General features: G+C 39.4%; 1 protein-coding gene across 1 annotated transcript; it reads left to right on the top strand.

The window, feature by feature from the left end:
- The first annotated feature begins 1,986 nt into the window (after positions 1-1,986).
- On the top strand, positions 1,987-25,310 carry FMO2 (flavin containing dimethylaniline monoxygenase 2). Its single transcript, XM_050783746.1, has 9 exons — positions 1,987-2,131; positions 2,481-2,618; positions 9,699-9,887; positions 10,694-10,856; positions 13,393-13,535; positions 17,859-18,058; positions 19,255-19,610; positions 21,679-21,751; positions 22,746-25,310. The coding sequence occupies exons 2-9, from the start codon at positions 2,487-2,489 to the stop codon at positions 23,095-23,097; spliced, it is 1,608 nt and encodes a 535-aa protein (XP_050639703.1). The 5' UTR covers positions 1,987-2,131; positions 2,481-2,486; the 3' UTR covers positions 23,098-25,310.
- Positions 25,311-27,481: the final 2,171 nt, after the last annotated feature.

The raw sequence follows: 27,481 nt of genomic DNA, 5'->3' as shown, positions 1-27,481 counted from the left end.
TCAGTTGATGCATGCTACCATGAACACAGGTGTATGTTTACTTGACACAAAAGGGTGTTAATATCCCCACATCAGTTATCCCTGGAGGAGAACTAAGCCATCTGCCTCAATCATCTTTTAAGGGTTCAGTCAGTTTAAAATTTGCTTCTATACCTCGGTATTTTCTTTTCTCTGTATGATGGTCAGGCACAATTATTTTTAACAGGGCTTCCATCAACATAACTAACTAGAGAAGACACTGCAAAGATAAAGTTGGAGAATTGTTAACAGGTTATTAACAAAATGTGTACCCAACTGTCAATGAAGTTGCTTGATTTTTTTCTTTTTTTTAAATTTTTCTTTTGTATCCTTTGTACTTATTTTTTAGAGACAGGGTCTTACTGTTACCCAGGCTGGAGTGCAATGGCACAATCATAGCTTGCTGCAGTCTCGACCTCCAGAGCCTTGAGCAATCCTCCCACCTCAACCTCCCAAGTAGCTGAGACTACAAGTGTATGCTGCCATGGCTGGCTGATTTTGTTTTGTTTTTTGTAGAGATGAGGTCTCACTGTGTTGCCCAGGCTGACCTTGAACTTCTAGGCTCAAACAATACCCCACCCTGGCCTCCCAAACTGCTGGGATTACAGGCATGAGCCACTGTGCCTGGCCTTTTTTCATTTTAACTGAGAAATGTGTTCAGCTCTTCTGTTCCTTAGTCATTGATCATCACTTTTGTTGTATCTGTTAGTGTTGTCTTAGAGTTGCTGCACTTATTACAGAGAGAAGGCCTTTTATCAAGACCAAATTTATTTTGGGAAATTTCAGGGAAAATGTTTTTCTAGAACATCTTATTTGACATTATAGAACAACTCTTCACTCTTGCACTCCAGACCTCCCTTTCCAGTTTTCTTTTTCTCCATAGTGGTCATCACCACTTGTTTTATTTTATTGATGGACTGTCTGGCTCCCTCAACTGCAAAGTAAACTTCACAAGGGCAGTGTTTTGTCTCTTTTATTCATTGCTGTACCTGCAGTACTTAGAAAGTTTCTGGTATGTAGGAAGTGTTCAGTAAATATTTGTTGAATAAATTTATGTAAAATGTCTCAGGGTCCTTAGAGAAACTGGTCTTTCGGTTTGGAAAATAAAGTTCTTTACCTCATCAGTTAGACTCGTAAGGTATACAAGGGCTTGCTAGTCTCCTTAGCATGCTAATAACTGAAATTGTTAGCAAAGGTAATTATTCAGTTCTATATCAAGGCAAAAAGAGAGCAGTGGATAGAAAGATCTTAGAAGTCCCACTAGGTTCATCTAAGCCACCAAACACACAGGCAGAAAAATCAAAATAAGGTATGAGTCTGAACAGGGTGAGCAATCTAGGAAAAGATGAACACAGTATGCTAGGACCCAGAAATCATCAAGTCTATGAAAACTAAGCCAGAACAGAAATGTGAATTCCATAAGATCAGGGACATAATCTGTCTTGTTCATCCAGGCATGGTAATCTGCCAGAAATAGTGCTTAACTATAAGAACTGAATATTTGTTAGATAATTAAACCACCAACTAAACGAGATTCATGCAACCATGAAAAATCCTGCTATAGGTGCACAATATTGATATACTAGAAAGTTAAAAAATCAAGTTGGAAATTAGACTGCTGTTGCACTTTTGTTTGTGTGTGTGTATCTATAAATAGGTGGAAGGATATACCAAAACATCAACAGCAGTTACCTCTGGGTGGTGAGGTTAGGAGTAATCTTAACCTTCTGGTTATTTATCCCTGTATGTTCATTTGTGAATATTTATTACATCATTATAAAAAGGACTTTTAAACTATCTGTATGAGTATCTATCGGTAAGGATTTTAAACTATCTGTAAGAGTATATGTTGCTACTGTGTAAGAGTATATGCTGTTACTGTAAAGATATTGCATCACTACTGTTGACCTCAGAGCATGCACCTATTGCCTAATTCTAGGACTTCTAGCTAAGTCTTTGGAGCTTCAACTGGAAGAATGCTGGAGGAGACGGAGCTCCTCCCATTTCTCACAGCCACCTCCTACTCTTAAAAACGCTTCCAACTGCCTCCCAGCACACAACCAAGGGAGAAAACTATTCTGTCAAGAGACGGTGCCAAAAGGCAAAAACAAAGGTAAGGTTGATCGCTGGGGAAAGCAGCTGAAAAGGAAAAGCTCAGAACTCTAGCTGGAAATTTGGCTCACATACCTAGTATGTTACTGCATAGTCTGGCTTTGTTGAATGCGTCGCTTTTAAATGTTAAAGCTAGATGTAAGCAAGGTGTGCAACAAAGTCCATAAGACAACTCAGCTTTTCTCAAAGGCAAGAAGAGAGCAGGATTTTTGACTGGCTCTTTCTTCAATAGTGCTGCTTATTAAATTACCACTGCTACAATGTTTAAAGCCAATTACCTGACCACATCATAAGGATTCTCTTACCTGTTGTCCTAGTTAAGTAATGCCGATTGATCAACTCCTTGACAGGAACTGATGGCAAAGAAAGTAGCTGTGATCGGAGCTGGGGTCAGTGGCCTGATTTCTCTGAAGTGCTGTGTGGATGAGGGACTTGAGCCCACTTGCTTTGAGAGAACTGAAGATATTGGAGGAGTGTGGAGGTTCAAAGTAAGTGAGATTTTCTTGGGTCTTGAACAGGCTGTGTTATTTCAGGGTGAATCATGGTTACTGATGGGCCATATTGAGAAGTTATTAAACAACTTTGATCAGATTTTATTTCTATTTATTGACGTGGCCATAATGGAACTGAAGTCATAGGCTGGCATCTCTCCCCTGGTCAATACTAACCCAACCCAGGTAGCTGACCCAGGCATGTAAAATATGTCTTCTTTTGGATTCAGCAATTGTCTTACAGCCCATACTTTTGTCATTCTGTAATACACTAATATTAGAGAACATTTTACAAAAATAGAAGTAACAGGGATTCTTCAAGATATCACTTCTGCTTCAATTATTGAACCAAATTCTTCTTTAGAGAACATGTTCTTATCATTAGTATTTTTCTCTGACAAATGAACCATGTTTGTTTACTGAGCTTTATCAAAGACAGTCTAGTATAACTGCTGTGAAACTCTTTGTTAAATATGTTTTATTAATTAAAATGTATTCTATTAATCAAACCAAATATTGATAATGCTAGTTGTATGTATTAGTCCATTCTCATGCTGCTATGAAGAAATACTGAGACTGGGTGATTTATAAAGGAAACAGGTTGAATTGACTCACAATTCCACATGGCTGGGGAGGAACTCAGGAAACTTACAGTCATAGCAATGGGAGAGAGAGGAGCTGAGCAAAGGGGGAAAAGCCCCTTATGAAACCATCATCTCATTAGAACACACTCACTGTTGTGAGAACAGCATGAGGGTAGCTGCCCCCTTGATTCAATTACCTCCCACCGGGTCCTTCCCATGACACGTGGGGATTGTGGGAACTACAATTCACGATAAGATTTGGTTGGGGACACAGAGCTGAACCATATCGCTGTCCTTCACAATTTGTATAAAAATTAGAAAGTTGCATAGACAGCTCTAAGGATTTATAATTATTCCTTCCCACAACTTCTCAATAGGTAGTAGCTTACCACCTTCTAACTGTGAGATCTTGAGCAAGTTATTTACATCCTGTGTTTCAGTTTACTCAATTATAAATGGATATAACAACAGGAAAGTGTGATTATCTCATAGTGCTATTTTGAAGATTAAGGGAGATAATTCGTATAAAGAACCTAAGTTTGGGACTTATAATATTCAATAAATGTTAGCTACTAACAATAACTATATATTTTATAGATGAGCAAACTGAAAGTGAGGGAGGTTAAGTGAGATGGCCAGGGCCACACAACTGGAGGAACTGGCCTTCAAACCAGGGCCTCTATGACTTCTAAACAGATAAGCCCTGACTTACAACCATTAAACAAAAAGTTTACGTTCAGACTCCAAAAGCAATGACTTTAGAATTATGTAATCAGGTATCTCTGAGATATTAAAACACATGTGTAAGATATTAAAACACATATGTAAAAGATTAAACAAAAGTTTATGTTCAAAAGTTTAATTATGTAATCAGGTATCTCTGAGATATTAAAACACGTAAGAATATTCCAGATGGGAGCAAAAGGTTTGACTACATGAAAATCAAACTCATATCAGCAGAGACCGTGCAAAGGGTTCTCACTGCAGGCTGATTAGTTAGGAGGATAGCAAGGTGATCCAGGACCTGCACGTGCTTTGTCAGTTCAAATTTAATCTTATGCCAACAGGGATCTTTTTTAACATTCAACATTAGGCTTCTCAAGTACATATGACCATAAACCACACCTAGAGGGTTTCTTTTCTTTTTAATATTTTTTTGAGACAGGGTCCTACTCTATCGCCCAGGCTACCATTCCCAGCCATGCAGAGTTTGTTAAAGATATTGACTCCTTTGGTTAAACAAACCTGCCACCAAAAAAAAAAAAAAAATTGATTCGTGGGCACCATCCCAGACCTACTGAATCAAAATCTTCTGGGGGTTTTTAATAAACATCTCAAATGAATCCTTTAAGTTTGGTAATTGTTACACAAACACCTAATTTAAAAATCTGATCATTCTACTATCTAAACACACTCAGAGTTAATGATGGAGAAGGGAGAAATGTATTCTTCTGTAAGACAGGTAGCTTTGCAAAAAGGAAAACAGCTTAAATCACATTCATTTCTTATTAAAACCTGGTGATTAACATCATTTTAGCTTTTCCTGGGATGGTGATATAATGTGCTGGTCATTCCTGTCTTAACCAAAGATATTTTTGTCCACTCTAGGTTCACATGTAGATTTCAGTTGGGAGTTTTTTGTTTTTGTTTTTGTTTTGAGACAGAGTCTCCCTCTGTGGCCCAGACTGGAGTGCAGTGACTCTATCTCCGCTCACCGCAGACTCCGCCTCCCGGGTTCACACCATTCTCCTGCCTCAGCCTCCGAGTAGCTGGGACTACAGGCGCCTGCTACCATGCCCGGCTAATTTTTTGTATTTTTAGTAGAGACAGGGTTTCACCGTGTTAGCCAGGATGGTCTCGATCTCCTGACCTTGTAATCCTCCCGCCTCAGCCTCCCAAAGTGCTGGGATTACAGGCATGAGCCACGGCACCCAGCCGGTAGATTCTTAACCTAAACAAGAAATGTAGAAATTACAGTTGTTCCTTGGTATATGCAGGAGATTGGCTCCACAACCTCCCTCCCCCAGTATACCAAAATCCTTGCAAGCTCACATCCCACGGACTTATTGTCAGCAAAAGAGATGAGAGTGAGCTTGAATAGTCTGCCAATAATATTATTTGATGAATTCTAGGAAGGTATTTTCTTCAGTAAAATACTTCTCTAACTATCCTATTGCCAGTATCTAAAATTTCAGATTAGAGATACCTTCCTATTCACTAGAAAAACTGGATTAAAACCTAATTAGACTTTATTGAATATTAAAGTTTAAGTATATAACTGTGGAACTTGTAACAGTATCACATTTCAAATTCCTCTTAAAACTATATCCAATAGAGGAATGTAAACTATTGTCTCCACTCAACGAAGTCAAAGAGTCCAAAGAGTCTCCCTTCAGAGTGAAACATAAAATAAGCAAAATTTCACAGGCTGCCTGCAGTAGGGCTATGTGAGGGTTTTGGTTACCAGGTGACTGAGTTTCAGGAAGGATGCTGGGAGCCCCATGCTCTTCCCTGGGAAACTGCCTCTTCACTACTCTACCATCCAGAAGCAATGTTTAAAATGGGTTATTAATTTTTATATTTATACAAATCCTTCTGAGATTACTTAACATATTTGGTGGTGACAAATTAACAATAAATAAGTAAATTTAAGAATCCTTGTCCTATGCCCAACCCAGACAACACAGAATTCTTCCAAACTCTCCAGCACCCCCTAGTGGCACATATGGACCGTGGGACAGGTAGGTATTTTTAGCTCTTTCTAGCAATGGGAAGCTCTTGGCAAGCGTCACCTTCTTTTCTTCGCAATACTGCTAGGAAGTACGTATTATTATCTTTATTTACATATTAAAAAGAAACAGTTTTCAGATAAAGAATTTGCTCAGGGGAACATAGGTGGTGGGGAAAAAAAATGAGGGTTTATAATTTTGGAGCTCTCACACTTAATAACCTTGCTGAAGTATTGATAGAGGAAAACATGATCATCTTTCAGCCACTAACCTTTGCTGCTTCCTTTATTGTTCCTAATACCTTGTAGTCACGTGGGAGTTACCATGTACATTTTTTTTTCTTTGGGTTTTCTTTTAATATTTGGATTTTGATCTCCTCCTTTTCCAGATGTATATGTTTAGTTATTTTAATTTTCACATAATACTCTCTAGACATATCTCAATCTTGATTTTCTTCCTCTAAGTTCAATCTGAAATATCATTTTCTCTCTTAAAATACGGCTCCCCCAAGATCCAATATTCCAAACATATTGCCAATGAGTGTATACCCTTTACCCTGAAAGCAGCAGAAAAAAAGGTGGGAAATACCTGAGCCAGGGAGCTTAATTAGGGGTCTCTATCAGTGATCAAGGCCTGTGATCAAGGGGGACACCAGCCTAGTGAAAGATGACAGAAGATAGCAATACTCTAACAGAGATGTGGTTCACAAAGTTCATTGTGCAGAAGCAGCTAGGGAGCACTTCTAAAATACAGGAATCTGGGCCTTTTTTTTTTTTTTTTTTTTTTTTTTTTTTTTTTTTTTTTTTTTTTTTTTTGAGATGGAGTCTCACTCTGTCACCCAGTCTGGAGGACTCTGGTGCAATCTCTGCCCACTGCAACCTCCACTCTCCGGCTTCAAGCAATTCTCCTACCTCAGCCTCCTGAGTAGCTGGGATTACAGCCTTGTGCCACCACATATCTGGACCCATCTTCTAATGCAACTGGTCGACTGACTGGCATTTGAGAATTGTAATTTTGCCTCTAACTATAGGACAAGGAAGTAAGAAGAGTTTCAAACATATTCAATTCGAGTAATGGAGCACATAGATGTAAGGTCCATCTAAAAGAGTGAAATGACAGAATCACAGAGTATTTTTAAAGAAAAGCATTTTATTACTTCTAACTGTTTATGATAACTACCCATGAAAGCAAAATTATTGATTGGTAAGGGTCAATATAATGATGTTTCATAAACAAAAAGTTTAATTTGTAAGTTTTTGTAATTCACATTTATAATAAGTGAATCTGTTTCTGCTTTATAAATTTGCTCCCTTGAGTAGATTAAATATTACCCTTATAATCTTCTTTAAACTTAGTTTACAACCTTTTCATTGTCATGAAGTCAAACATAAACTTCAATTCAGATCGTGATCAAAAGATCATAAATTCTAAATAAGTGCTATCTGAATTAACTTGGTTTGCTAGAGTTTTCTGACATTCTGAAAATTCTATATTAGAAGAATTCTTTATTATATGATCATTTATGTTAAAAAAATTATGGCAAATTCTATATATAAGGAAATTCAGACTATCTATATTTATGCTTAAATGTTATCCAGGCAGTACGAGTACTTAAGTAAATATGTGAGTTAAATATATCGGTTTTGAAAACTGTCTCTGTCCTCCTCTTGATTGACAATAAACCCTCTATCTCCACTTTCACGTCTCTAAGTTCAAGTGCATTTTAATTCAATACAACAATAAGCTCCATAAAGATATAAACTATGTTTGTACGGTTAGCATCTTATCCCTAACTCCAAGCCCAGGCCCTGGTCAGGATAAGCATTTGATACATACTTGTCTATTAAATCAATGTTAATCATCTCTTCATAACTAGGAAAACTAGGCCAATTTTACCCAGATTTCTCTAAATACACAGACACCTACTTTAGCAAACTAAATGTAGAAAGAAGTACATATAAAGACAAGGGTTTCTTTTTTTAGCTGCTATTTACCAATTAACCCAACAATGAAAGTTTATCACTTGGCCAGGGCGCAGTGGCTCATGCCTGTAATCCCAGCACTTTGGGAGGCTGATGCAGGTGGGGATCACTTGAAGTTGGGAGTTCCAGACCCACCTGACCAACTTGGAAAAACCCTGCCTCTACTAAAAATACAAAATTAGCTGGGCATGGTGGCGCATGCCTGTAATCCAAGCTACTCAGGAGACTGAGGCAAGAGAGTCACTTGAACCCAGGAGTGGGAGGTTGCGGTGAACCGAGATCATGCCATTGCACTCCAGCCTAGGCAACAAGAGCGAAATCCTGTCTCAAAAAAAAAAAAGAAAGCATTATCACTTGATCTTCAGAGAAAGAATTGTGAGGTCATTATTGTTTGCTGACAGACTACACAAGTAAAATAAAACCTCCCAAAGTTTGCCCCGGCCCTAAGATTACCGTAGGGCCTCAGACATCAAATCAGCTCTTCTCATCACTCAAAATTCCCTTAAAATTGACCTGATAGAGGAGCCAACCACATTTTCAAGCCAAATTGTTGGGTCTTTTAAAAACTAGCATTTTGGCTGTAGTATAACCGTCTTAGTTTAACTGATTCAAAACTGTGGCTGGCTTAGTAAATTTAACTCTAGTGGCCAATAATAATAGAAAAGAGATCAATATTCTTAAGTATGTATTTCGAGCCTGACATTCTGCTAAGTACTTTATTCACTCTCATTAAAGCCTTGGAACAATTGTTGCATGTTTAAGTTATTAGTGAGCCCCATTTTATAGAGGAAAATGAGGAAACTGACCTATGTAACTTGCTCATGGTCACGAAGCCATGAGTGGCAGAATTAGGACATCAACACAGTCAGTCTGACTCCAGAACCCTCCTATTTATCTCTACTCTATGCTACTTGTAAAATTATTTGGTCTTGGGGCTGGGCGCAGTGGCTCATGCCTGTAATCCCAGCACTTTTAGGGGTCGAGGTGGGTGGATTGCTTGAGCTCAGGAGTTTAGACCTGCCTGGGCAACATGGTTAAGACCTCATCTCTACAAAAAAAAAAAAAAAAATAGCCCGTGTAGTGGCACATGCCTGTGGTCCCAGCTACCTGGGAGGTTGAGGTGGGAAGATCACTTAAGCCCAGAGGTTGATGCTGCTGTAAGCCATGATCATGCCACTGCATTCCAGCTTGGGCCACAGAGTGAGACCCTGTCTCAAAAATAAATAAATAAATAAGATATCAGTGCTACTCACCTTTATCACTTGACAATGATTGATTTGTGTAAAGGGATTCAAATCAAAATGTGTCAAAATGTGCAAACTCCCTTCCTCCAAAAGTATTCATTTTAGAATACTGAAATTCTCTATTATGTTCTCTGCCCAGTGTCCCAGGGTTTACTGGTTTCTAAAGAGCTGGTGGGTGTATACAGCCTCCCCAAGGGGAATTCAGGAAGTAAGCTGGTTGTCCCAAAGACTGGCATTAAATAGGTAGAGACCCAGGATCCTGATATCTTGCAATGTGCCAAAATAATTGTCCCTGTGCCCAACCTCACCATTGCCACATCACTCCTACCCCTCACAGTGAGTGTTACAGGCAGGCAACAAACTGGTGTCATCACAGAATGATTGATGGAACACATAGACTGCACTCATCACCTAAACATTGTCATCACACCACAGCAACCAAAGACAATTGCATCACCCAGGGGTTAGATGTAGGAAGAGTAAAAAACAAACAAAAAATTTGAGTGTGTAATTATCACTATTGTATTTGATCCTTCAGGAGAAGGTGGAAGATGGCCGAGCAAGCATCTATCAATCTGTCGTTACCAACACCAGCAAAGAAATGTCCTGTTTTAGTGACTTTCCAATGCCCGAAGATTTTCCAAACTTCCTGCATAATTCTAAACTTCTGGAATATTTCAGGATTTTTGCCAAAAAATTTGATCTGTTAAAATATATTCAGTTCCAGGTAAGGTATTTTTGGGGAAATGGGTTTCTCTACATTGGTCCAGGTATTTAAATAGAAAAGTTATTCGATAATGAAAGCAATTATGAATAAACTATCCCATTCTAAGTGTTTGTTGAAATATAACAACCTGATGTAAAACCCAAAAAGTAGTGTTATTACACTTAACGTTCCCGACATATGCCAATTGCATGATCGCTTGAATTATTGGTTTCCTTGTTCAGACTATCAAATAACAAACAGAAGTTCTTTTAAAAAACTTATTTTGTAATAGAGCACTGTAATGAGAATGTACATGCCATGGTAAACTATGTGTATATTCAGGGAGTTAAAGGAAGACAAAAGTTTTTAAATGGGGGAAAAATACAATTACATAATTGTTTTGAAATAATTATATAAATATAAAGAGCAATAACAAGGGTGATGCCAGTCCAAGATTGGACAGTCACTGAGCAGATGTTCTTGTAGAAGTCATTTTTGTGTAAGATTATAATGGTCTTTCTGCAAGGTGGTGGTTTTTGTAGTCTTTTTTGTTACCAGGCACACACCATGAGAACCCACTCTTTCTGGCCTTTCCCACTTCTATTTGTCGGGTTTCTTAACATTAGTGACTCCATCTGGATTCTGACAGTTTTCATAAGAACTTGTTTTTCTTTTCTCTCTCAAGTCCTTACTCAGTATTCAACACCCTTAACAGACTGGTCCCACTGCTGAGTCAGGCCTCTTGCACGAAGCAGCGATGAGAAGGACACACTTGGCCCATGTTATCCTGGAGTAATTCTCAATGATGCCTTCTCTGTTTCTTCAAGACAACTGTCCTTAGTGTGAGAAAGTGTCCAGATTTCTCATCCTCTGGCCAATGGAAGGTTGTCACTCAGAGCAATGGCAAGGAGCAGAGTGCTGTCTTTGATGCAGTTATGGTTTGCACTGGCCACCACTTTCTACCTCATATCCCACTGAAGTCATTTCCAGGTAAGACCCGCAGGGATTCCCAGCTTTTTGGAGTAGGTTTCCAGGTACTTTATATGTAGTTTAGATTGACAGGCAGGATTCATTGCTGCAACTAGGCACAACTTGGCTCAATAAGATTGAGATAGAGCTAAAAAGATGAAAGACACCAAACAGCATCTTTGTTTCTATCGGCCTCTGAGTCTTCATCACACATAGAACTCAGAGCCAACTTCCTTGGAAGTCACTAAATCCTCAGCAGAATTTTAGAGAATGCACATCAAACTTGTTCTCTGTTGGAGAGGCCCTTTTAGTCGTGTGCTTGCATTGGCCTTTTTCTACCCTGTCAAACACCGAGCCTTTTCCACAGGTCCATTCTCACACACAAGGGGAGCACTCCTAGAAAGAAATGCTTCTGCAGGTTAGTGATGGGGAGAGAAGTGCAAGAATAGAACCCTGCATCCACCTGTTCTGGTCCACCCAAGTCTTTCCTCAGAGAACACACTTCTTTCCCAAGGCCCTCAGGAAAATGGTAATATAGTGGTTCGTAGGCCAGGCTTCATATTAGAATCACCTGGGGGAACTTCTAAATCCCTGATGGCCTGGGGACCTACCCCCAAAGATTCAAACACTATGGAGTAGGGTTAGAGCAATGAAAGTTTGCTCAGGTGATTTTAATATATAGTCAGGATTAAGACCTGCTCATCTAAAGCAATTGTTCCCAAATAGAGTCACCTGGAGGGCTTTTCAAAGCACAAATTGCTAGGCCCCACCCTCCATATTTCTGATTTAATAGGTGCTATGGCTTGAATGTCCTGTCCAAAACTCATATTGAGGTTAATCCCCAATGGGGCAGTATGAAGAGATGGGGCCTTTAAGAGGTGATTGAGTCATAAGAGCTCTGCCCTCATGAATGGGTTAAGCCATTTGTGGATAAATGAGTTAATGGATTCTTGGGTTATCACAGGAGTGGAATTGCTGGCTTTATAAGAAGAGGAATAGAGACCTGAGCTAGCGTGTTAGCATGCTTGGCTCCCTCACCATGCAATGCCCTGTGCTGCCTTGGGACTCTGAAGAGTCCAAACCAGTAAGAAGGCTCTTAGCAGATTCAACCCTTCAACCTTGACTTCTCAGCCTCCACAATTGTGTGCCAAAATAACTTCCTTCCACTATAAAATATTCGGTTTCAGATATTTTGTTAAAAATAGAAGACAAACTAAGACAGTAGGTCTGGCATGAGGCTGAGAATTTGCATTTCTAACACCAAGCAATGCTGATATTGCTGGCCATGTGACCACACTTTGAGAACCAATAATCTAAAGATTCTTTCGAGCAACCCCACCGTCAATGGCAAATCCTTTATAAAGTCGTATGTTTCTGGGAAGTGTAATAGTAACTAGGAAAGGACACAGAGAAGCTTGTCTGTGATTAACCACCAGCAAGTCACTGACTTACACAATATGGAAACCAACTCCTATGTTCCTGGTTTTTAGTTTTAGTTTTTGTTTACTTTTGGAAAATAAGATTGCTAAATTGTATTCTAACTATTACACAATTATAATAGTACTTCATAATGTGCTTAAGAAATATTTAAGAGTATCTGATAAGTGATTTTTTTTTTTTTTTTGAGATGGAGTCTCACTCTATCACCCAGGCTGGAATGCAGTGGCACAATCTCGGCTCACTGCAACCTCCACAACCTCCATCTCCCAGGTTCAAGCGATTCTCCTGCCTCAGCCTCCCAAGTAGCTGGGATTACAAGTGCATGACCACCCCTGGCTAATTTTTGTAGTTTTAGTAGAGACAGAATTTCATCATGTTGGCCAGGCTGGTTTCAAACTCCTGACCTCAGTTGATCTGCCCACCTTGGCCTCCCAAAGTGCTGGGATTACAGGCTTGAGCCACTACACCCTGCCTAATATGTGATATTAAAGTGTCAAGCGTCATTATATAGTCCAAAATAGTATAATGGGAAGCCAGAAGAGAGTATCTGGTCCTGCAGTATCTGGTCCTGCAGTATCTGGTCCTGCAGTATCTGGTCCTGCTGTATTCATGACCATTTGTTTGTCTCTATCAGAACCTCCGAAATCAAAATCAACCCCTTTGGTCCTTTTTTTTTTTTTTTTTTTTTTTGGTGTTGAGACAGTCTCACTCTGTCACCCAGACTGGAGTACAGTGATGCAATCAGGGGTCACTGCATTCTTTACCTCCCAAGCTCAAGCAATCTTCCCACCTCAGTCACCTGAGTAGCTGGGACCACAGGCATGCGCCACCATGCCCAGTTAATTTTTGTTTTGTTTTTTTTTGTAGAGACAGGGTTTCACTATGCTGCTAAGGCTAGTCTCAAACTCCTGAGCTCAATCAACCTGCCTAGGCCTCCCAAAGCACTGGGATTACAGGCCCCACCTGGTCTGGTACCTAAACTTTATGTGCTTTACTCCTTTAGAGAAGAGGCAAAACAAATTGACTGCAGAAAGGAAAAGCTGGCAATGCAGTTTTATTGAAATCAGCTTGACATAGTTGCTCTGGAGCTCAGACTTCTCTCTTCTTCCCCCTGAAGGTATCGAGAGGTTCAAAGGCCAATATTTCCATAGCCGCCAATACAAGCATCCAGATGGATTTGAGGGAAAACGCATCCTGGTGATCGGAATGGGAAACTCGGGCTCCGATATTGCTGTTGAGCTGAGTAAGAATGCTGCTCAGGTGCGATGCTCTCTGCTTACCATGTACCTGGAGGGGAGGAAGTGGGGATGCTATACTGGAGAACCCCAGCTATATAATCACGGCTCAAATCCTCATTAACTAGTTGGTTGGTAGCCCATTGTGGCATCATAGAAAATCTGGAAGTCAAGAAACCAGTTTACCTCCTAGCTCTGTCACTAACCAGCCATGTATCCTAGAGTGATTCATTTCACTTCTCTGGGCGATGGCTCCCCCATTTTTAAAACGTGAACTTTTGACCAGATGATTTTCCAGAAAGAGGCCTTTCATCAACATGGCTCACTGTAGCCTTGACCTCCTGGGCTCCAGCCTTCCTTTCATCTCAGCCTCCTGAGTAGCTGGGACTACAGGCACATGCCACACCACACCCAGCTAATTTTCATATATTTGTAGAGATGAGGGTCTCACCACGTTGCCCAGGCTGGACTCAAACTCCTGAACTCAAGCAATCTGCCCAACTCAGCCTCCCAAAGTGCTGGGATTATAGGCATGCACCACCATACCCAGCCAAGACACCTTGTTTCTACCTGGATGTTTAATGAGAGGTTAATCTGTTCATATTCTGGAGAGTGGCTTTTAGAAATTTAGTGCATATTTGAATTATATTTGAAATATAATCTTCAGTTACCCAAATATTATTAAAAGAAAAGATTAAATGGATAGTAGGTCTCTCAATTAAAATCATAGATATTTAGGTGCTTCCTGAGGCCTTCTAACCACTGTCCTCTTAGCACCTGCTCAGGAATGACACCAGCTGAGCTGCCAAAAAGTCAAACATTATACGATGCTGCTGCTGACAGTGGTGGTAAGGAATAGCAAAAAAATAAACTCCTTCTGCAAGGATAGACCTAGGCAAAGAAAGAAAAATCACTAAAGGTCCTCTCCCAAAGCATCCCCTCTCAAGAAGGCCTGAACAAGATGCCAAATCACTCTTACACTAGCTCCCTCAGCCTGGTATCTCTGGCCACCCAAGGCTTACCATGGCCCTCTGCACAACCAACAAATCATTTTCATTCTGAGTCTTACACTTTCAGGACTCTAGATACCCAGCGGCAAAAGTTATAAGCAAACATGACGCCTGCCCAGCAGGTTAATGAAGGGGTTACATTGGGCCCTGTCAGAGTCATCCATCAGTCAGTGTCAGTCAGTACCAGCCTGGGAACAGAGCAAGTCACTAACACCAGAAGGAGATTTACTAGACCCAGTAAGTCTTCACTTTGTGAGAACAAACCTCTTGTCACTTATCTCAGTGTGAAGAACAAGTGAGGGGGCAGGAACTGTGACAGCCTGGAGAGGAGCAGAGCTGGAAAGTGAGAGTACCAGCTCTAGGCTCTTTCATGCTGGGAACACCCACAAAGCCTAACAGTGTATAATGGGGCAGTATGTGAGGAGCTGATGTAGCAGTCAGCCAAGTGAAGATCCATCCTAGACTACTACATGTTGTCAGACCAGTGATTTGGACTTAGATCTCTTCATTCCAAAGATATCAAATCTTAGATGGCAAGAACCAGTTCCTTGTATTGGTCTTGCCCCACAGAAAGCCTTATGGTGCCAGATTCAGTATTAAGAAACTACCTTGGCTCTATCTGCATGCCTTACAGCTCCTTAAATAATCTTTTGCACAGAGTGCAAAAGACTTTGTTGCCATCTTCCTCTATCAGTGTAAATGCCACTAGGTGCCCCCTTTTTAGGAGGTACTTCACTTTTGAGGTCAATCATCTTTAAAACAGAGACTCAATAAATTCTGTTGCTATGCATGTGATACATCAGCTACATAGTAGATTCCTCCTAAATATGTTATAATCATACATTTCCAGGATTATAATCATTCATCTGCACTAATCTCTTCAACATTTATTAGAGTAACAACATAAATCTATAACAATCATAAAACCTTTTACACAGAGTAATATACTCTCAAGCCTTCTGTGAAAAGACTAACCAGAGACTTTACAGGAGCTATACATGCTAGGAACAGAACTACATGCATCTGAGTAACTTGAAATTATCACCTGAACTCACCAAAATTCTGAGTGTGCACTGCTCTGTTAAAAGAAATTCACCTTTATAAGGACACAGCACTCTCTACCACAATCCAAAAGCACCATTCAAGATCATATGGGATGGTGCTGCATCATTGTATTAATTCATTCTCATGCTGCTATGAAGACATACCCAAGACTGGATAATTTATAAAGAAAAGAGACTTAATTGACTCACAGTTTGACATGGCTGGGGAAGCCTCAGGAAACTAACAATCACAGTGGAATACACCTCTTTACGAAGGTGGCAGGAGCCAGAATGGGAGCGAAGGGGGAACCCCTTATAAAACCATCAGATCTCGTGAGAACTTACTCCCTATTAGGAGAACAGCATGGCGGAAACCTCTCCCATGATTGAATTATCTCCACTTGGTCCCGCCCTTTACACGTGGAGATTATTACAATTCAAGGTGAGATTTGGGTGGGGGAACACAGCCAAACCATATCAGTCATTTACATACTTCTGACCAAAAACCAAATCTCTGGCCTTTGACCTAAAGCATGCGTCTCAGATAAAGCAGACTGAGCCTAAATCCTCATGTTTCTCTCGCTGTTGCAGCTAGTGTCACTAAGGCAGGTTAGACTCCCCTGCTGTAGGGAGGGTCACAACAGACAAAGAGTGAATCAAACAGGTAGAGCATTCCATTTGAAACAGGGTTTGATCCTGAGGAAGAAGAGGGGACAGTAAATAACGGAAAGAGACACTAATGGAAATATTTTTGTATCTAATATCTAATCAAAGTATTGCCAAGTCAGCCTAAGGGCAACGGCAGGAGAAATTCAGAACATAGGTATATACCACACACAGACCAGCAATACAGGAATGCTTGGTGTAGGTGCTACTTCACAAGCTAAGAATTTAAGGCCCATCCCCACAAAATTTGTCTCCAAATTCTGGTTCACTCCAGACATAAGGCACTGTATGAAACTCCTCTTTTCCAGCCTAACTTTACAAAATAACAGCTAGCAGTACTTATCACTTGCCAGGCAATATTTCAAGTACTTTATATATACCACCTCATTTAATCTACACAAGAATGCCATGAGGTAGGTACTGTTAATACCCCCATTTTACAGAGAGAGAAACTGAGGCACAGATTGAAATCATTCACCTATGGCAACACAGATTGAAATAGTTCACCCACAGTAGTGTGATTTGGATTCAAACCCAAGCAGCCCATATCCAATCCTCTTAAGTAAATTGGTTACCTTGCAAGTGAATCTTATGTGTTTATCAAGTATAGCCTTAAACAAAACTCATTGGATGGTATGTGAACATTTAAGAAGCGGTTCAAATATGCATTTGGACAATGAGGGAGTAACAGTAAACACAGCAAAATATACATTTGAAAAGAGATTAAATGTACATTTTGGAAATGAGAAATCTTAGTAAACAAGGTGAAGAATACATCTGAAAGAGGATTCAGATGTGCACTTTAAGAGACAGAGAATCACAGTATAAGTTCACAGTTTTTAACTTTTAAAATACATATCAGGCACTATGGCTCATGCCTGTAATCCAGCACTTTGGGAGGCTGAGGCAGGAGGATTGCTTAAGCCCAGAAATTTGAGACTGACCTGGGCAACATAGTGAGACCATCTCTACAAAAATATTTTTTGAATTAGCTTGATGTGGTGGTCATGTCTGATGGTGAGGTGGGAGGATCACTTGAGCCTAGGCGGTCAAGACTGCAATGAGCCATGACTTCACAACTGCAGTCCAGCCTGAGTGACAGAGCAAGACCCTGTCACACACACACACAATAATAAAGTCTTTTAAGTATGGAAGGAAGATTATTTCCCTTGTTATTCTCCATCCAGAGATATGCAGATGCATATACTTATACTTATGTAGTCACTAGGCTATAATCACATGTTTCCAAGGATTATAATCATTCTACCTGCACTATAGAAGAAACTTAGGTGGGTGGAAAACATGAGAGGAGGGAGGAACTTTCTCTTAAGGAGCAGCAAACCACAACTGTAAACATGGGAAAGACTTGTGGATTTCATCATCAGAATTAGCCCAAAGACTTTCTCATGTCTGCATGAAGTTCTCAAGACTTTGTTGCAGTCTTCCTATAACAGTGTAAATGCCATGGGGTACCCCTGTTTAGGAGATACTTTACATTGAGGTCAATCATCTTTAAAACAGAATCTCTGTAAATTCTGGGGCTACACATGTGATACATTACCTTCGTAGTAGATTCCTCCTAAATGGGACAATGCCCTAATTTAAACTGCATTTCTTTTTGCTTGCCAGGTTTTTATCAGCACCAGGCATGGCACCTGGGTCATGAGTCGTGTCTCTGAAGATGGTTATCCTTGGGACTCGGTGTTCCACACCCGGTTTCGTTCTATGCTCCGCAATGTACTGCCACGAACAGTTGTAAAATGGATGATAGAACAACAGATGAATCGGTGGTTCAACCATGAAAATTATGGCCTTGAGCCTCAAAACAAGTAGAGTTATTTTGCTTTAATGGTATACTCGTTGGTGAGCAAAGTTGTCTGAAGGTGTCTCCCTTAACAAAGATTCAAATTGCTAACGCAGTATTTCAAACTACAATCTAACAATATGAGTACCTTATAGGTCCTGGAGTTTGGATTCTAAATTTGTTCTGTATACCTTTAAAAAACACTTAAGACGATGAAGCAAAAGTGTTACAAGCTGCTCCAGAAAGCAAAACTAGGAGAGAACTTTCTAATGCCCAGAGTTATCTAACATTGGAGAAAACTGTTTCAAGAGACTATGAACTGCCTTTCAGAGGGGTGTGGTGGGAAACACGTAATTCTCCATCTAATAATTTATGCTTTGCTAACCCTATACCATGAAGGTTCTTCCCATGGGCAACCTTGAAACACATTCCTTTTTCTTTGCTAAAAGACACATCTCTGTTGATGTCAGTTATATGTCAGTGATTTAAGCACAAGCAAATGTTATGAATGGTTCTTTTGCTTTAGTTGTTACAGGTTTCTTCCCTTAAAAAACAGAAGAGCTTCAGAATCTTTTAACAAATGCCTGCCATGTAACTACCATATTCTAAGATCGGACATAAGTGCCATGTATTGTCTATTAAAAAAAGAAAAAGAAAATGTTCTCAAATCTACAAAAAAATATAAGCAGACTTTGCATCAACATCCATGTTATTACTAACAGAGACTCCATGGATATTTGGGACTAACAAATATCACCAAACCTAATTTTATACATTAATTTTCACATTGATCCCTTCATAGGTTTCAAAAGTAGTAGAAATTTAGCAAATTTTGTCTTCCTTACTTATGATCAAATAGGAGTTAAATAAAACAGCAAAATAATAAAAGCTAGATAGCATGACAAAGGTTAAAAACAGAAATGGTATAATAACCACCATAATACTCAGGGATTTTGTCTAAGCCCTAGGGGATGCTTCCTTCTTTAAAATCTCTTTCACTCACATCGCCTACATGTTTTCCCTTATTTATTGATGGGAGGTATTTGTGACATGAGAATTAAGTCAGAAAATAAGGACTGGCACAGACAACCAGTTAAGTTAAAGTTTTACAGATATTTGAAAAGCTGTTTTATTTTCAGAGCCATACCCCAAAAATGTCAAGAGGGTTCAAGATTCCTCAGGAAGTGATCCTTCAGAATGTTTTTCTTCTGTATGTCTCAGATACATTATGAAGGAACCTGTACTAAATGATGATGTCCCAAGTCGTCTACTCTGTGGAGCCATCAAGGTGAAATCTACAGTGAAAGAGCTCACAGAAACTTCTGCCATTTTTGAGGATGGAACAGTGGAGGAGAACATTGATGTCATCATTTTTGCAACAGGATATAGTTTCTCTTTTCCCTTCCTTGAAGATTCACTTGTTAAAGTAGAGAATAATATGGTCTCACTGTATAAGTACATATTCCCAGCTCACCTGGAGAAGTCAACCTTTGCATGCATTGGTCTCATCCAGCCCCTAGGTTCCATTTTCCCAACTGCTGAACTTCAAGCTCGTTGGGTGACAAGAGTTTTCAAAGGTAAGTGTGTGGGCAGGGGAGTGGCTAAGTGTTTCAGATCTGGTGAAGTTTATCAATAATGATGAGAATGTTGCCTGAGATAAAACGGTTGCCAAGAAAAAGTTTGACAACCTTGGCTGCTCTCACAAGATTAGCTTTCTAAAAAGTTACTGGAGAATTCAAAGATTAACAAATACAGGAATCTGGTCATAATAAATACCTGCAATCATCCCTTTAAACTATTAGACTGTCAAGAGAATTTCAACTGGCATAAAGCTAAGTGCATGTTAACTTTTCTTTGAATCGTGAGAGAATAAGTTTAAGAAAAACATCTGTGTCTCCTGGTGTTACCTATGTGGTGTTTAAAACGTCCTCAGCATATGTGCAAATCAATTTAACTCTTAATACCTGAGTAGCTCAACTTCACAAATCCCTACAAGTTATAAAATTATTAAAAGGTTTATTTCTGAGTGCCTGTGTAGCACTTCATACTCCTCAGAACAGTGTTATCTCCCTGCCTCCAGCGTTCAATTCTGTTCAGCTAGGTATTACTGAATACCTAGCCCTACGCTGTGAACTGGTGGGACTGAGAGAAATTTAAACAAACCATTTCAACATAATACGACAAATGCTTTGATTGAGTAATATATGGAGTGCTCAGGGAAGGAGAAAAAGGGCACTTATCATGGTAGAAAAAGGAGAGGGCACATGATAAAGGAAAACGTCCTGGATAACTGCATTTTTTCAGGGGCAGAAAAGGGGATTGCCTGAACAAAGCATAGAGGCAATGATACATATGGAAAGGCACATTATATTTGACATTCCTAGAGCATGACATATGAGGCAGAGAGAGAAAAGAGATTACTCTTGAAGAAGGAGACAGGACACAGGAATTTTGTAAGACATGCTATGGCGCTTAGATTATAAATTATAGATCAGTTCTTCCCAAATATGGCTACACATGAAAATCATCTGATGGATCCTTAGGGACCCTGATTAAGTAAGACTGGCCAAGGGACCTGGAATATGCATTTTAGAAAGCTCTTCAGCCCGGGGCACCAATGGAGGGTTATAAGCAAGGAACAGGCATTAGCAGATTTACACTTTGGATAGATTGTTTCATCAGTAGTGTGGAATATAGATTTGAAAGTGGGGAAAGACTACAGCCTCACAGATGAAAGAGAAAGTTACTGAAGTAACTTATGCTAAAATATGATGCATCCTGGGCCAGGGCAGAGATACAAAGTGGAAAGGAAGCCATAAGTGTGAGAAAGCATTAAGGGAAAAATCAGCAGGACATTATGATTGGTTCAGTGTGGGAAAGTCAGGGAAATAGAGAGGAATCAAGGAGGACTTACAGATCTCCGGCATTGGAAACCAGGTAGACAGTAGTGCTGTAAATAAAAGGGGGTGTGCAGAAAATGATGCAAGTCTGGACAGGAGGGCTTCAGTGAGGAACTTAGGCCTGGACTGCTTGAGTATCAGATGTCTGATGACTCTAGGCAAGGGGACTTGACCATATTTCAACACATTCAAAGCTCAGGGGACATTTGTGGGCAGGCAATGTAATCATGAACTCACAATAATAACTCCTGCATCAATCTTTCCCTATCTCTACTGCCCGACTCTCATCTCTCACCAGGTTTATTTCAACAGCCTCTTTACCGGTCTCCCCAACTTTGGGCTTGCGTCCCTGGAGTCCATTTTCCTAAATTCAGCAGCCAGACAGATCTTTCCAAAAAATAAATCTGATCTTCTCACTTCATGCAGAAAACTTCCACAGCCTCCTATCACCTTTAGGATAGAGGCCAAACTGCTAGTCATGGCTGCCAGGCTTCCAGACATGCTTCCCTTTTCCAGCCTCTTCTCTTGGCCCTCTCCATCTTGTAGTCCATGCCGTAGACTGTGCTCCCTGGACAGCGTCACATGGAGTGCTATGGGAGTGGCACCCCATGAAGTTCAACAGCACAGAAGCCCTGACTGGTATGACATGGTTCAATGGCCAGAGTTTAATTTTAAGAATCAATAACTAGATAAAGTAATGATATTGACTCAAACTTACTATTCAAACCAACCTTTTATTCCTTAGGCTTGTGTCACCTGCCCTCAGAGAGAACTATGATGATGGACATTATCAAAAGGAATGAAAAAAGAATTGACCTGTAAGAATATTTTTTAATTCTTTAAATGAAGCAGTGTTTCTTGAAGTACAGTGATCTAGCTACTTACAAGAACCACCTAGATGCCTGATAAAATGCAAATTTCTGGGCTAGAGCCCAGATGATTGAATCAGAAACTCTGTGTGTGAGGCTAAAAATTGCATTTTTATCTTTTCCCTAAGCGATTCTTATACATACTAGGTTAAGAACCAAATACTTAAAGATAAGAATTGTACCAAATCAGAGCACTTCTCCTTGGCTTAATTTCATCTCAGTTCTATATGATGCCCATGTCAGATTCCGTAACTTCTCAAGCCACCTACACTCCGTGGTTAGAGAGGGAATGGGATGAGACGGTGGTGATAGTAGCTTGAATAGCTGTGAAAAGTTAGCTGGAGAATCCCCATCAAAATAAATTAGTAAGGGGTTGGTGTGAAGGTTCAAGGATTTGTACTTTATGATGAGGTAAAATGAGGTTCAACAGTGATCGAGTACCCTTGGAAAGTTGATTTGGGGTTCACATCAGGTGTAGGGAGTTTTCTCTTGTTCACATTCAATTTTACCTAACATTGATTATCTACTATATGTCATCCAGACTGCCAGGTACTTTAGTAATTTAACAAGCAAATATTAAGCATCTCCTGTGAGCAAGACACCAAGCTATGCTTTCATACGCATTATCTCATGAATCCCTGCCGCCATCCTGACTAGTATGTACTTGCCTGGAGATTTGCCACTGCTTAAAAAATGCCAAACAATGGTGATCATCTTGTCACATTTCTAGAGCATCCATGAATTCATGGCTCTTTGAGGGCCTATTCTCAATCTGAGATATGAGCCTCCTGGAACAATAAACTCATACTTTCCACCAGAGATTCATTCAAAACTCATTCATGTATTCACTCATTCCTTCATTCCTTTAGCAGTTTTGAATGCCTAATATTCTAGAAAACTGAGAACATTTTGTGAATATTCCCTTTTTACTTTCTTCACTAAGGTTTGGAGAAAGCCAGAGCCAGACGTTGCAGACCAATTATGTTGACTACTTGGATGAGCTCGCCTTAGAGATAGGTGCGAAGCCAGATTTCTGCTCTCTCTTGTTCAAAGATCCTAAACTGGCTGTGAGACTGTTTTTCGGACCCTGCAACTCCTATCAGTATCGCCTAGCTGGGCCTGGGCAATGGGAAGGAGCCAGGAGTGCCATCTTCACCCAGAAACAAAGGATACTGAAGCCACTAAAGACTCGGGTCCTGAAGGATTCATCTAATTTCCCAGTTTCCTTTCTGTTGAAAATCCTGGGCCTTGTTGCTGTTGTTGTGGCCTTTTTCTGCCAACTTCAATGGTCCTAGTCAGCATAACACTTTGGGCTTTATTATCTTGTCAGTCACTACCTCCTAAAGAAAAAAAAAAAAAAAAAAAACTAGAAGAAAAAATATTAAATTCATGTTCTAATAATATATTTTAGAGTTAGGTAGTACAGGTGAGGGGGAAATTGTAGAGAATTAGCAGAATTGGGTCTATGTACAAAACCAAATTGTGTCATGCAATTTTGCCATTCCACGCTTCCCTCAGTTCACGAAAGTTACCAAAAAGTAAAATAAAATAAGACTGGTGGCCGGGCGCGGTGGCTCACGCCTGTAATCCCAGCACTTTGGGAGGCCGAGGCGGGCGGATCACAAGGTCAGGAGATAGAGACCACGGTGAAACCCCGTCTCTACTAAAAATACAAAAAATTAGCCGGGCGCGGTGGCAGCGCCTGTAGTCCCAGCTACTCAGGAGGCTGAGGCAGGAGAACGGCGTAAACCCCGGGAGGCGGAGCTTGCGCTGAGCCCAGATCGCGCCACTGCACTCCAGCCTGGGCGACAGAGCGAGACTCCGCCTCAAAAAAAAAAAAAAAAAAGACCGGCTCAGGTAAATAGTGCTGCCAGCCCTGATATACGGGAGTTGTATGGAAAAATAATAGAATTACACAGCATGAAAAGCAGCCCATGGTTTAAATTATTAGACAATTTAAATTGTGGGTAAATATTTAAGACTCCCAAACAATGTTTTTGATGGTCTTCTATCCACCCTACTTGGTAACAGAGTTCTCAGATGTTAGGTCATGTTTCATCTGCTCAGTCGGGGATCACTCAAACTACTAGAGGAAAAAGTGAGAGGATAGATTTAGAAAACATCAGTAATTGCTCAGATGAACTTTTAGGACCTCATATTTAGAGCTAAGCAAATAGCCACATTTCCTATATTTTGACAGAAATACTGCTAGAAAAATTAAAATGTCATGATAGCTACCTAACAAATATAAATGTTTAATGCTTATTGTAGGCCAGACATTACGCTATGTGCACATCATATGTATTATTTCATTTAATTCTCACAACAATTCTGTGAGATGGTTACAGCTATTATAGTCATTTCACAGATGATGAAACTAAGATTCAGAGCAGCTGATATTGTGAGGCAGCTGGAATTGGAACCCAGGTTTGTTGAACTCTAGAACTAAAGATCATAATGTTGTCTTGTAATATATTTATTTACAAAACACTTCATTATTTATAAAGAATTTATTAACAGTTTATCTTATTTATACTCATATATCTGTTACTTTGGGAGGCCCTTTACATAGAAAACAGCATTCTTTTTGCCAAATATGACCAAATTACTTTTATTTATAATTTTTGATTTATATTTCAGCTAGATCTAAAAAGCATCTGAAGGAATTTACAATGAAAGATACCTATGCAATAACATTTAGGATAATCTTTGACATTTTGGAAAAATAAGAATTGAGGGAAAAAAGGTGTATCTCCCAAGTAGATGCAAAGCATTATATTGATTGACACTTGTATCTAACTCCAGTCTTACAGATAACCAAGGCAAAAAGCTAAATAAACAATATGTAACCTCTAACATTTGGTAAAAGGAAGTATACTGGTCTGTTAGGAGAGACAAACTTTTTTTTAGAATTGAAGTCTAAAACAAACAAAAGCAATTCAATGTCAATAGACATTGAGCAACGTAATAGACAAATATCTCCTAATGGAACATTTGTTACAGCTGCTCCTTCCATGAACTGTGCTTTGTAAAATGAGCTCTGTCGTGAGTCCAAACCAAACCCTTCCAAGAGAGAACAAAGGTCAGAGATGTTGAAGATTTCAACAAATTTCTCCTCTTATTTCTACCAAGCCTTTGTGAACATTGTTCTTCATTTTGGCCTGGATTTCTCCCTCAGGGACCTAGAACAATGGAATGTCAGTCTCTGTAGTTAAATTTTTTTCTTTAAAATTCAATTAAGTTATACCAGGATTTACAGGCAAGATTTTTTTTCTTCATTGCTCCCATAAGCAAATTTGTTTTAAAAAATTGTAAATGAGGTATATACTTAGTTCTTGGTTAAAAAATATATTGCTTTGTTAAGTATTAAAGATTTTTTGTAAGCCATTGTATTAATAATACTAATAAAATTTATCAAGCCTTTATAGCAAGGGTCAGTGAATTACTACTGCCTGTGGGCCAAATCTAGCTCACTACCTGTTTTTGTAAATAAATTTTTATAATAGTACACAGCCACATTCATTCATTTATTTTATGTGGTTGCTTTCAAGCAACACTTTTAGAGTTGAGTAGTCACAACAGAACCTATGTGACCCACAAAGCTAAAATACTTACATTCTCACCATTACAGCAAAACTTTGGCAATTCCTGCTTTATAATATGTAAGGCATTGTCCTGTTTTGCATAACTTGCCTTATTTTGTCATTATCACTACCCATTTAATAGCTATGGTTGTTTTCCTACTTCTACAGTGGAAGAGACTGAAAAGCATTTGTCAGGTTAATGCTAAATCAGTGCGGAAATATAGCTCCACGAGGAAAATATTATTAAATTTATGTCCCTAAAATTTTTAGAAATCTCTTGAAATCTTTCCAAATGTTCTGGTATCTTTGAAAAATGTAAATAGTTTATTTATAGAGAACTCTGCCTCTGAGGTTGACTCAAAGGTTAAAGAAGACTCATCCATCTATCCTTCTGCCTCCATATATCCTGACCATCAAACTATCCCAGGAAAACCATCTAGAGTAGTTTGTTTCAAATTGTTAGCCACAGACCACCTACATCACAAAAACTCAGGGAGCTTATAGAAGTGAAGATTCCTGAATATAAATATAGTAACAATTCAGATCTGCTGAATAGACATCTCTGCTGAAATCCACAGTTTTCATAAGCTCCCCCAGAAGATTCCTGTGTGCATTAAATCTAGAAACCATTAGTCTGAAATCTCTCAAAAAATAAAAATAAAAACTGCTTTCAGAGAGTAGCGCACAAAATTTCCCATTCTTCAAGGACAAATTCCTCCTTCTGTTCAGTCTTAATGCTCTAGCTGCAGTTTACAATTTTTGTTCTCCTGTAAAGAATGTTAACTGGTTATCACCTTCAATAGTTTCAATATGTCCCCCAAAGTTATGTGTTTGAAACTGGCAATAGTATTGGGAGGTAGGGCCTAATGAGGTGATTAGGTGAAGTCTCTGTCTTCATGAAAAGATTAATCCCATTATCTCAGGAGTGTGTTGGTTATAAAAGCAAGTTTGGCTCCCTCTTTTCCCCATACACTCTTTTTCCCTTCCGCCTTCTCCTTTGCCATGGGTGGACACAGCAAGAAGCCCCTCATCAGATGCTGGCCCCTTGGTCTTGAATTTCCTAGCCTCTACAACTAAGCCAAATAAATTTGTTTATTTTAAATAACCCAGTCTCAGATATTCTGTTATAGAAGCACAAAATGGACTAAAACACCACCCTTTTTCCAAAATCTCTCCTTGTGTTGGCTCCCTTTACTAGCGTTTCTTTTAACTATTCTCTTTATGATAGTTTCTTAATTTTTTCTATCAAAAGCTAAATATGGCACACTTGTTCTTTACAGAAAAATAAAGATATTTTAAATAAAATACTAGGGACATGGTATGTAATACAATTTGAAACAATAACTTGAAATAATAAAGATTGAAGATGCTTAACCCAGAAAGAATACAGCATCTACATTATAATGAGGATAAAAAGGGAAGCCTCTTTTGTATCATCAGTCTTTCATCCTGGAAGCTGCTGCTACTGACCTGCAACTTTGGCTGTTTCCAAGGGGGCAGAATGTGTTAACACTGAACAGGATTCACTTTCTTGTCCATTATGCCTGGTGACTAAATGGATTAATGAAGCTAAGTCAAAGGCTTCTAAGACTAAATTCTACTTAATCCAGGTCAGATATCAAAATAAGACTAAATATGCAAGGATTTTATTAAGCAAAATACCTGTATGAAGGAAAATAAGAGAGTATGCCAAGATTTTAGTGTGTCCCCCAAAAGTCCATGAGTTGGAACCTTAATTCCTCAATGCAGCAGTGTTGGGAGGTAGAGCCTAGTGAGAGGTGTTTGGGTCAGGAAGGTTCCAGCATCACGAAGGAATTCATGCAGCCACACCTTTCCTTTTCCACATGTCCACTTCCGCTTTCACTTCTCTGCCATGTTATACTGCAGATCAGACATTCACCAGAGGCCAACTAAATGACAGCTTCTCAATCTTAAACTTCCCAGCCTTCAGCACTATAAGAAATAAATTTATTTTCTTTGTAAAAGAAATAAATTTCTTTTGCTTTATATATTCTGCTATAGTAACTGAAAGAAGACTAAAATAAAGGAGTGAAAACCTGGAAGAGTCATCAGCTTGCAATACAAGTCTGATACT

This window comes from Macaca thibetana, chromosome 1 (assembly GCF_024542745.1).
Source record: "Macaca thibetana thibetana isolate TM-01 chromosome 1, ASM2454274v1, whole genome shotgun sequence".
Classification (NCBI taxonomy): domain Eukaryota; kingdom Metazoa; phylum Chordata; class Mammalia; order Primates; family Cercopithecidae; genus Macaca; species Macaca thibetana.
The sequence above is the reverse complement of the archived record's forward strand: the minus strand, read 5'-3'. Positions and strand labels throughout refer to the sequence as shown.

Coding starts and splice junctions, on each gene's coding strand:
- FMO2 (XM_050783746.1), top strand. CDS start 2,487: ATGGCAAAGAAAGTAGCTGTGATCGGAGCTGGGGTCAGTGGCCTGATT. Junction 2,619..9,698: donor GAGGAGTGTGGAGGTTCAAA/GTAAGTGAGATT, acceptor TTGATCCTTCAG/GAGAAGGTGGAAGATGGCCG. Junction 13,536..17,858: donor TGAGTAAGAATGCTGCTCAG/GTGCGATGCTCT, acceptor TTTGCTTGCCAG/GTTTTTATCAGCACCAGGCA.